The 11,848-nt window shown below is 39.9% G+C and overlaps 1 protein-coding gene across 2 annotated transcripts in view; it reads right to left on the minus strand.

The window, feature by feature from the left end:
* The window catches only part of nrbp2a (nuclear receptor binding protein 2a), a 41,056-nt gene extending 33,123 nt beyond the window's left edge, over positions 1 to 7,933 (minus strand). The window contains exon 1 of one of the 2 annotated variants that reach the window (XM_026936941.3): positions 7,266 to 7,933. In XM_026936941.3, coding sequence (XP_026792742.3) covers positions 7,266 to 7,385 — 120 coding nt within the window. In that variant the 5' untranslated portion in view covers positions 7,386 to 7,933. Of the gene's footprint in view, positions 1 to 150; positions 7,191 to 7,265 lie in introns of those variants that run through there. The other variant, XM_053233421.1, reaches the window with a different exon arrangement.
* Between the last annotated feature and the right edge of the window lie 3,915 nt (positions 7,934 to 11,848).

The raw sequence follows: 11,848 nt of genomic DNA on the forward strand, positions 1-11,848 counted from the left end.
ATATCCGCTGTTAGGGCAATAATTAAATTATAAACAACCAGATTAGTAATAAACCTGCTTAGAAGAGGACACAAGTGTATTTTGCGCCCACACACAGTGAGGAAGATGGTTAGAGAGGAAATTTTCCAATGATCACGGTTGGAAACTTACAGAAAATAGCAGTATTTTGAGGTCACGAAGTTGACTACAAGTAGATGCCATCTCTATGCCAATACATCAGAAGAAAGACGTCATGATCCACAAATCTAAATGCTTGGAGTTTGCTAAACACTACTGGAACTTCAGCTGGAACCAGGTTCTATAGTTAGATTTGACTGAAAAGAGCTTTTTAGCAACAGTCAAAGTGGGCTTGGCGTAAAAAAGGAGGATGGTCCTACAGATAAGAACCTTATCCCTACTGTTAAGCATGGTGTAGGGTGTGCGATGTGGGCTGTTTGTCTTTCAAAGCCCCTGGGAACCTTGTTAAGACACATGGCATCACAGACTCCATGAAGTACCAGGAGTTTTCAACTGAAGATCTGGCTGCCTCTGCCAAGAAGTTACAACTGGGACATGGTTGGATCTTCCAGTAGGATAATGATCCAAAACATACAGTGGGGCCCAAAAGTCTGAGACCACTGGTGAAATTGTTTCTATTTTGCATTCTTTTCTAATTTAACACAATACAACTTGGGTGAAAAGTAGAATCTTTGAAATATTTACATGAATTTCAGAGTTTCTGAGTATTTATGATGATGTCTTTTTGCTTTAATGACAGTGTGCACTCGAGCTGCATGGACTCCACAAGTTTGTGCAAAACCTTGTGATCCATTTTAGATCAAATCCATCAGAGTGTCATCTGAATACATGCTTCAGTAGAAGAGATTAGACATGAGGAAAATCTGACCTTTTGTACAGAGCAGTTAACATGGTTGATATCACAAATTTGCTTACATTTAAATAGGGACCTAGAAATAGTGCAGAATCTTGAATATTAAATATTCACGATATTGAATATTTACTTTCTTTGTTTTAAATATTTCAAAATTCCAATTTTAAATGGAAAAAAAAATCCCAGATTTTCAGTGTGGTCTCAGACTTTTGGAGCCCACTGTACATCTAAAATGTTCAACAAATAGAATTATGCTTTTGACATAATAAATGCAGGAGTGCCAATACTTGTCATAAATATGTTTTGATCAGGGTTTGTATTTTCTTAGAATAAATTAGACTTCAGTCGAATGATGATTTCTCCCATATTTTCAGTGTAAAATTAAGTTAATTAACCACAAATTTTTTTTTTACTCACCGTTACTGACGGTGCCAATAAATCTAGAGCTGACTGAATACACAGATGGGTGATGAATGAAAATTAAAACCAGGTTAGTGTGGTATACGGCCATCACAGGCTGCACCAAACAGCTTCAATGCACCTTGGAACAGATTCTCGCCGGTGGAAGAAAAAAAAAAAAGCCCTTTCTATTCAGACTTTAACTGAAAATGTGCTATTATCAGTCGATTGTCAGGGCTGCTTATGCATCACATAGATGCCCGTGAGCCTCCATTGCTACATCTGGACTCCAGGTCGCAGCTGGACTTTTTGACTGTTAGTGGAAAGCACTGAGGCTAGAATCACCTGTCTGGTTAGTTTAAGCGAGGTTATTTCAAATAAGCCTGGATTAGCTCACTTCTACAGTATTGTTTTGTGATGCATAAAATGCAGGATGCAGGAGAATTTCCAAAACGGATATTATTTCTCAGGACCTCGATTAGGTATGGAAAATTTCCAATGCTAAACTACAATACACAATATATAAACTTCAAGGCTTGGCTTTGAATACATGGTCTGTAATGTATAGCCCAAGGCTTCACAATTTTTATTCGTTTTTTTAATGACAGGATGATGGTTGAGATCATCATCAACTACTATTATCTTAATCATTATAATTACACAACCCTTTGCAATTAGGTTATAGCCATAGTTATAAGCCTAAATAGTTTTTTTTCCAAGGGATTTGGCCTCCCGTCCATACAAAATCAGTGTTTTCGGTCACTGGAAACAAAGTTTTTTGAAACTACTCCCTCAAAAGTGAAGTTTTCACTGTTTTCGTGTGGATGGTGGAAAAAAAAAACAAAAACACTGACGTCACAGCGACATCCTACCGCATGCCTGTGATGGTTTTGAGTGTGTTATGAATATGCTTGGACTCTTTATCACAGCTGCTGATCAGATTGTTAGTTCATGGTCTGAAATTTATTTCATAATGTCTTCGTAATTTAATTTGGCTTTATTTTATTATTACACCCTTGAGCACTGCCACAATATGATACACACTGTACTGCTCCTGAATCCTCTGCTCCGGTGGCTACGAACCATACTGTAAATTTGTACAAGATTTCTGATAACACTCAAGTGCAACCTTAAGCATCAGTTCTACCTCATCATCAGTCCACGCATATGAATTCTTTTGTGTGTCATTATTTTATTTTAGAACTTTTAGCCAACCGTAGCCCTGACCAGGACACAATAGTTACTGAAGATGAATGAATGCATGAGCTTTTGTTGATATTGGTGCTTCTCATTCTCTACAGCTGAATACACATGCTCTTAACGGTATTCTTGAGGCATCTGACATAACAGTGTATGACATACTATCAGCATTTAATTGGCTGGCCCTACTGAAGATTATTGAATGAATGAACGCATTATACTCAGAAAATTAACTGACCTATAGTGCTGTGCTTTTCTGGTCTACTACATAGAATGGTGGTATGCATTTTTTTTTTTTTTTTATAGAAGTAGCTCCTGATTCTGAGCTCTCAAATTTGGAAAGTATGCAGCCTTGCATTGCTGTGCAGTCAGCTGAAGCTGGCCATCACAGTCTTATGTGTATCCTGAGTTAATTACGCTGTGACATTGAAAGAAAGATGAGCTAGAACAAAGAGCCTCTACATATCACAGCGAGATGCAAGGCAGCCAATCAGTGTGTGCAAAGTTGTTCTCATTGCAAATATAGTTTCTTTGCTAAATATGTGCTCTGACATAAGTGATCTAGGGACCATGTACCAGCTCAGACACCAACATACATGTGCACACACCCCTTTAAGAAGCTAGTACTGTAAAAGTGGTTTATACCATGACACACATTCAAACAAGTGGTGGTTTACATATAAACCAAATGCATTTTGATGACTTGCTAACAAAACCGCACCTTGACGCTCCTCTTAGGAATCCATGACTCTCTCCATGACTAGCAGGAGAAGTTCTCGAACAGCCACAGCACCCCTTTAATTACAGCTGGCCACCTCTGTAGCCCCACACTTCCATATACCACTTTCACGAAAACACTTCCACACCTTCACGCTAGCAGCAATTAAATTGGAAAAGTTTACACAAGCCAGGTTTGAAAACTCAGGCTGACTGATTCTGGGAATTTTCAGGAGAACCACACGCAAACAGAAGCGGTACATGACAGGAAAAGATGTGTGACACCATTTGAAGCAGCTGAAGGGGTGGAGGACTCATCACTGAGTGGCTTCTCAGTTTTAAAATACTTGCTTTATTTACAAGTGGGTACACTGGAAAGCCAAGACTCTACAGGTTTGCTTTTTTTTTCCTTTGCATAAAACATCATTGGAAAAGAGCACAAGTAACAGAACAAGCAATAGAACAAACGTATACTGTTTTCGTGCTTCAGTAATGCTTACACGTTTGTAATAATAATAATAATAAGAATTAACTACAAACTGTCTGAAAAGTCAGAAACCAATGAGAGTAAAACTACTACTATTTTGTATTTATTATTTACAGCATATGCTCCACATGTTCGCGCTTGCACTGTACACATTTTCTCATCTGCTGTATCATGTTTTTGCGGAATTTCCTCAACATATTCCCACTGGTTCCTGACTTTTCGGATGCGCTGTATTTCTATTTAAAGTATCCAGTCTGATTTAATGATGCAAGTGTAAGCATTCTCCTAGAAGACAGAATTGAGAAGAAGCAAAGGCCCTACAGCATTATAGTATTATAATTCTGCCTAAAGTCATATACCTGCTTCATTTTATTTGATACTGCTTCACAAGCAAGACTTGTGTAGGATAATATTTACAGTTTATTGCTTTTGTGCCAACCACTCGGCCACTAATGCCTTTCTGTCCTCCATGAAAAAAATACTAGAACCGCTCCTGATAACTAGTCAAACACTCCCCATAAGAACAGCAGTCTATTGAGACATGATTAGAGCAACCTGAGGAGCAAAGGGACTTCGCTCTGTCTCCTGTGCGCAGGAAAACACACAGCTGCTGACAAGGAGAAACATGGAACCAGTCATAAATGGCTTCCTACGAAACACGCAGGCTAGTATCCTGAGTTTATATATTTCTGTAAAGCTGCTTTGTGACAATGTCCGTCGTTATAAGTAGTAAACAAATAAAATTGAACTGAATTGAATTGAATAGTGCGCTACGTAGGGTGTGGAAGTCATTAGTTCATACCCTATAAAGTGCACTTATTTAAGTGGCAGTGAGCCTTTTGGGATTCAGCCATTCTAAATAAACACAGCTTTCACCTTCCGAGCACGTGCAGCCCAGCTAGCGACGCTGACGCTGACGCAATCATCGTGTGTGCCACTCGCTTTCCTGCATGTACCGTGTTTATGTGGAGAAAATAATTAAATTGAAGTGCTGAACACACACACACACACACACACAAACGTATCCCTCCCGCGCGTTCCTCTAATTATAGGTCTTATAGCTGCAGTTTACTGGGACGCGCTATGGGAGAACATGCTGCCACAAGCCCACACTGTAACACACAGCGGAAACACAGTATATTAAGCAAAATAGCGTAACTGATCTGCGCAACACCAGCGACGCCAGTCTTCATCAGTGGTAGTCCTTTAGTTATGCACTGAATTGCACAACAAAAAAAAAGCCCAGTGACCTACAGTGTTGCATTAACCCTTACACTTATGAACTACAACCTAGTGTTAACTCTAATAGTGTTACATTAGCATTCAATGTTTAATTTAACTTTAACTCACAGTTATGGACTTCTTAACCATGCTTAACATCATGCTGAATCAGCTTCTTGTAATACTCAAAGTGTCCAATTTAACCTGAAAGTTAACTCATAGATACAGTTATGAATGAATACCTACCAACAGGTGCTCAGTTTCTGGGGTTAAATTTTTAACCAAATCTGCACTTCCCTGAGGTGTGAATGAGTGTGTGACTGAGAGTGTGCATGACTGGCATCCCTTCCAGGGTGTGCTCCCTCCTCGCACCCAGTGCTCCCGGGAGAGGCTCCGTATCCACCTCGACCCTGACCAGGATAAAGTGGTTGCTAATGAATGAATGAACAATGAACAAATTTATTTCTTGCAAAATCTAGAATGCTTAAGAGTTCATCAATTACCCTCTGGGGGCTCCTTAAAGGCTGCATGGAAAACCCTACAACACCCTCCACCAGTGTTTCTCTAGCTGAAAGGAGAGCCCTTTCTTGGAAGCTAAGGACCCTTAAAAACCCTTGAATCCATTTTTCTATTCTACAAAGTCTATAAAGTCTATCCTTACTTTGGTTAAATATTTCCTACATTATCCACAATGTCATACTGTCCCAGTAGCAGTTAGCCCTTGCTTCATTTCTACCTAAACAGACAGATGCAGCAGAGCTTTAGTCCTTTAGTCTGCCCAGCCCCCTCACCTCCTTACCTGTACACTCTGCTCAAACAGATCAGGCTCCAAAGCTTCAAATTTCATGCTAATATCACCATCAACGCCACTGTACTTCTCGTAGATCTCTAATTAGCCAAACCAAGTCTCTGCTGTAACTCAGCACAACTGTAAAGCTGCACTGCATTCTGGAACTTTGAGTTTGTTTTCTCCACTACGTCTACATTTTTTTCTCATTAATATGATATTAACATAAATGTTACTGGAAAATGGGGAGTGAGAAAATCCCTTATGCCATTGTAACTGCGCTAGCAGTCAGTGTAGCAGGCAGCTGCTAACTTCTCACTGGTGTAATGTATATACAGCACCAACCAACAAATTGGCACCAGAATTGCTACTCTCATCACAAACTTTTGGTACCCCTGTGTTCTCCCACCTACTAAATTCCAATTTAACCCCTACGTGAAGTGTTAACTCTTACAGGGATGAATTAACACTTATGCTACCTTCAAGTCCTCCAATGAAATTCATTCAGAACTTCTATTGGTTTTATTTTAGTTTTTTGTCTTGAAGGCAGCATGACACTCTGACATCGAATCAGGTCTTGAACGCAACATGGCACTCTGACATCGAGTCAGGTCTTGAAGGCAGCATGGCACTCTGACATCGAGTCAGGTCTTGAAGCCAACAAGACACTCTGACATTGAATCGGGTCTTGAACCCAACAAGACACTCCGACATCGAATCGGGTCTTGAACCCAACAAGACACTCTGACATCGAATCGGGTCTTGAATGCAGCATGGCACTCTGACATCGAGTCAGGTCTTGAACCCAACATGACACTCTGACATCGAGTCAGGTCTTGAACCCAACATGACACTCTGACATTGAGTCAGGTCTTGAACCCAACATGACACGCTGACATTGAGTTAGGTCTTGAACGCAGCATGGCACTCTGACATTGAGTTAGGTCTTGAACGCAGCATTCCAGTCAGTAACTCAGCCCTAGGCTTTCCAGCTGTGAGAGCTCTGTACGTGCGTGTGTGTGTGTGTGTGTGTGTGTGTTAAGTGTGAACGCGTGTAGAAAGAGATAAGGTTTCAATGCTTTCTAACTACCACTTATCACAAAGTGGAGGTCAGTGAAGCCGAACTCGGGGCTGTGTCTCAGGTTAACACCCGGTCACACACAACTCCACGCCCCTGTTATCACCGCGCGCATGCGCAACAGCCCAATTAACGTGGGCTTGTAATCGCGTCCGGGTTGACTATTAACTCACGCCTGTTTGTTTTTACATGCTGTGGGAGGACAAGTTTATAGAACAACACACAACCCGGATGATAGTGTCTTGTGTGGAATGTCTGCACAAGTCTTTGCAAGTTAATGATCAGTCCTGTTGTGCTGTTCATTATTATTATTATTATTATTATTATAAATATTTATCATATGTATAATATCACTGATGCTCTCCTGGTTTTAGGGTCTGTGCTGCTGTTTGGGGGAAATCCACATGTAGGCCATGTTTAAGCTGATGGTTCTGCTTCGTGTGGCTCTGTGGTGTGTGTAAGTCAGAGAATCAGATGGAGTAGGAGCTGTGAGGAGTGGACATACCTGCTCCTTTCTCTTCTGCCAGCGGCCACACGGGCTCTCCTCCAGGATCTCACTCTCATCCTCGCTCTCCTCTTCTTTTCCTCCAGACTCCGAGATCCTCTCCGGGACCGACATGGTCATTTTACGCGTTGAATTCCCCCCTCTTCTTCTTCTTCCTCCTCCTCCTCCTCTTCCTCCTCCTCCTCCTCCTCCTCTGGCTGGCTCTGTCTACAGCCCGAGCTACGCACACGCGATTTGTGGCCAAACTGCCCTCCTGCTTCTGGAGCTACACTACACTGTTGCTCATCATGACCACTGCAAATTGCAAAACGATGTCCGAGATATGCAAAGAAGAAAAGACGAAAATATGCACGGTGCAGAGTGCAGTTGGACGAGACAGACGGCAGATCCTGATCCAGATCCTGATCGCACGCAGAACAGCAAGCCTATGGTGTGTGTGGTGTGTGTGGTGTGTGAGGAAAGCGCATATATTCCCTCGTTCCCCTCATCATCATCATCATGGACGTGTGAGACGTGTGTGAGCTGCTGGCTATCAGATAACCTCCCCCCCTCCAAAACACACACACACTCCCACTTTAACAGGCTACAAGCATGGTTTTGTCCCGTCAGCTCTTCAGACCGTGTGCGTGTACGAGTGCGTTCAGAATTTCCTCTTTTTAAAATCGCTACCGTAAATCTCTGACAAGCGGCGCAGCCACATTCACATTCACATTCAAGTAGCTTTATTGGCATGGTGAAAAGCTTTACATAGCCAAAGCATTGGTAACATTCAGTTCCAGACATACAGTCTGTCTCTCTCTCTCTCTCTCTCTCTCTCTCTCTCTCTCAATTCCATTTCAATTCAATCTCAATTTAAGTTACTTTATTGGCATGATTGTTTACATACAATATTGCCAAAGCATCATTATAGAAAAGAAAGGAGATTTAAAATAATAATAATAATAATAATAATAATAATATAAAACATCATTAATTAAATAATAATTTTAAAAAATCTTTTAAAAAGTGACAGAATACAAGGTGCCAGTGTAGGACAAAAGTATAAGAGTTACAATAATTATGTACATACACACCATCCATCTCTCTCTCTCTCTCTCTCTCTCTCTCTCTCTCTCTCTCTCTCTTTCAATTCAATTTCAATTCAATCTCAATTTAAGTTACTTTATTGGCATGATTGTTTACATACAATATTGCCAAAGCATCATTATAGAAAAGAAAGGAGAATTAAACTAATAATAATAATAATAATAATAATAATAATAAACATAATAAACATAATTAATTAAATAATAATACAAAAAATAATTTTAAAAAAGTGATAAAATACAAGGTGCCAGTGTAGGACACAAGTATGAGGGTTATAATAATTATGTACATACACACCATCCATCTCTCTCTCTCTCTCTCTCTCACTCTCTCTCTCTGTGTCTATGTGTGTTAGCGCAATTCAGGTCATTAGCTTAATGAACGAGTCGGCTCGTGGAGTCGGCTCTTTTTAGTGAACGGTAAGAACCGACTCGCACATATAAGCCGTTTTTATTCCTTTGTTCCCTTTTCTTCCTTTGTATGTATATGCCTTATTTATCCTTGCAGAGTAATTTATTTAATATGCTTCCAGGAATAATCTTTTTTTCACATCTGACCTGTTCGTGAATCATGTGTTTGATTCTCAATCAGACTCTCAGCATTTGATTCAGTAAAATGCTATGTGAAGTAACATTTCATGAAGTATTATCAATCATGGTCAGGCAATGAACAAAAATCACCGGTCATAACATTGCATAAACTTTGTCTATTTTTTTTTTGTAATCCGTTGTAATGCAGTGATCCGTTTGGGAGCTGAAGGAGTCGGCTCATGTTCTTGAGCTGAGCCGAATGATCCGACTCACTGAAAGAGTCGGAATTCCCATCACCACTTAGCTTAGCAGCATGCTCAAATTCATACCTCCTTCAGTTTCTTATGTGCAATGCTATTATAGCTGTAGATTTCCAGACTATCACTTATTAATTCCACAGAGTTGTTTTCAGTTAAAAAAATCAACAAACCCTAAATATGTGAATAGCCTTAGCGTCTATTTTATGAGTTCATAACTGAATATCTTAAAACAACATGGGGAATTCTTTCATACAACTAGCATTCAATATAATATTTGTCATACTGGGTGATATTCTCTACGGCAGTATCGCACCTCCAGGGTTGGGGGTTCGAATCCCGCCTCCGCCCTGTGTGCGTGGAGTTTGCATGTTCTCCCCGTGCTTCAGAGGTTTCCTCTGGGTATTCTGGTTTCCTCCCCAGTCCAAAGACATGCGTTGTAGGCTGATTGGCATTTCCAAATCATCTGTAGTGTGTGAATGGGTGTGTGTGTGTGTGTGATTGTGCCTTGTGATGGGTTGGCACACCATCCAGGGTGTCCCCTGCCTTGTGCCCCGAGTCCCCTGGGATAGGCTCCAGGTTACCCCATGACCCTGTGTAGGATACGCAGTACATATATGCATACCAATGTTCAGTTATTACAATATTCATCACTCAGCATATTAAAAAAAAAAAGAACTCCAATATGGGGGTTTCCTCAGTATTCAAACAAACAGCAACAACTGCAAACAGCTGCTGTGTTACTGCTGTTAGAGACTTGTAGGCATGTTTATAATGGATGTGTTATATTTTGGCTTTAACTGTCTTCCAGACTCTCAGTGATTACAGTAATAACTATATAAATGCATATCAAAGTTTTTGATGTACATTTGTGCTGCGTTAGAACTAAGCAATACAACAGTTCTAAAAAAGAAAAGAAGAAGATCATTTCGAGACTGTTGTTTTTTCCTCACAATTGCAGGCAGAAGAGAAGCAATGTGTCAATGCTCAAAATACCAGCATGATGAAACCAGAACACGAATTCCTGTTTTTAGGCCACATTCCCCTTAAGACAGCATGTGAGAAATAACATTTAATTTTCTTTTGTGAATAGATTATACACATTATTTTTTTTTTAGTATAGATTCATTAATTGTACTAAAATACCCAATTACACAGAAGTTGAATATAATAGAGAAAAAGGAAGTGTCAATGAAAATCTCATTATTTCCTGTTTAAATGCAATGTCAGCTTTCTTAAAAATCCGAATTAGGGATAAAATGTTCCTACATCACACACAGAAAATGTCAGCACATCAAAACTTGCAATCAAAACATCTCTTAAGCTGATTTCATAAGATTGTAAGATTTTTATTCATTAAAGTTTAATGTAATCAATGCACAAAAGTATATGTTTAACATAAACAGTTTCAGTCTTGCAGTAAATGCAGTAAATGCCACTCCATGCCCTTTTCTTGTTCAATAGCATATTTAGTAGAGTCACTGTATTAGTCTCTAGACCTTTCATGATAAACTCTAGTCCATGGTGAGCAATGGAAAAACAAATAAGCCACAGAGTTGTGTGTAGTGTCTCACTTCATGTCACATGGAGCTAAAGAGATTCAAGGTTTACAGATGGTTACAATCTTTAATCACCAATAAATCCATACTGAGGAGGGTTTGTTATAATTTATTTATCCACCCATCCATTTTCTGTAGCCCTTATCCTACACAGGGTCACGGGGTAACCTGGAAACTATCCCAGGGGACTCGACACGAGGCAGGGGACACCCTGGACGGGGTGCCAACCCATCGCAGGGCACATTCACACACCCGTTCACACACTACGGACAATTTAGAGATTCCAGTCAGCCTACAGTGCATGTCTTTGAACTGGGAGAGGAAACCGGAGTACACAGAGGAAACCCCTGAAGCACAGGGAGACCATGCAAACTCCTCGCACACAGGGCGGAGGCGCGATTCGAACCCCCAACCCTGAAGGTGTGAGGCAACAGTGCTATTTATTTGTTTGTTTGTTTGCTTGTTTATTGATTGATTGATTGATTTTTACAGTTAAAAGAGTTCCTGACTGTAAAAAGTTTGAGAAGCCCTGGAAGATTCTTTCAGAAATAATGAAATAAAAATGCCTAAATATCACAAATGACTATTAATAGTAGAAAACTTCAAACCTGGCAGGCTGTACCATGAATCTTGGCAATCTTGGAGAACTTGCCACAGCTCTTTTGCACTCTTTGCTCTGTAGATGCTCACAGATGACATTTACACTCGGTCAATTACATAATATGTTACATTCATTAACCAGTTACATTTCTTTTCCACATTTCAACAAATGAATGTTTCTCTCTGTTTAAAAATCTTTAACACCCTCTGCTGACCAAAACAGTTCCCTACAACAGCATGAACACCAAACAGAATAAACTTTTAGTGCTGTTTCAGGTAGATTGATTTATAAAAACAAAACATTATATCCATATTCCATTTCATGTTTCCATATCAAAGAAAATGCTTGTTTTCCCCCCATACCATAGATTACCGTAATTACAATAGTTGGTGTACTACTTAAATACTTAAACATAATATTTACTATACGTTAGTAAGTATGCGGTTTGGCCCAAGAAACACACACACACACACACACACACACACACACACACATATATATATATGTGTGTGTGTGTGTGTGTGTATATATATATATATACACACACAAG

The sequence above is a fragment of the Pangasianodon hypophthalmus genome, chromosome 4 (assembly GCF_027358585.1).
Source record: "Pangasianodon hypophthalmus isolate fPanHyp1 chromosome 4, fPanHyp1.pri, whole genome shotgun sequence".
NCBI classification, from domain to species: domain Eukaryota; kingdom Metazoa; phylum Chordata; class Actinopteri; order Siluriformes; family Pangasiidae; genus Pangasianodon; species Pangasianodon hypophthalmus.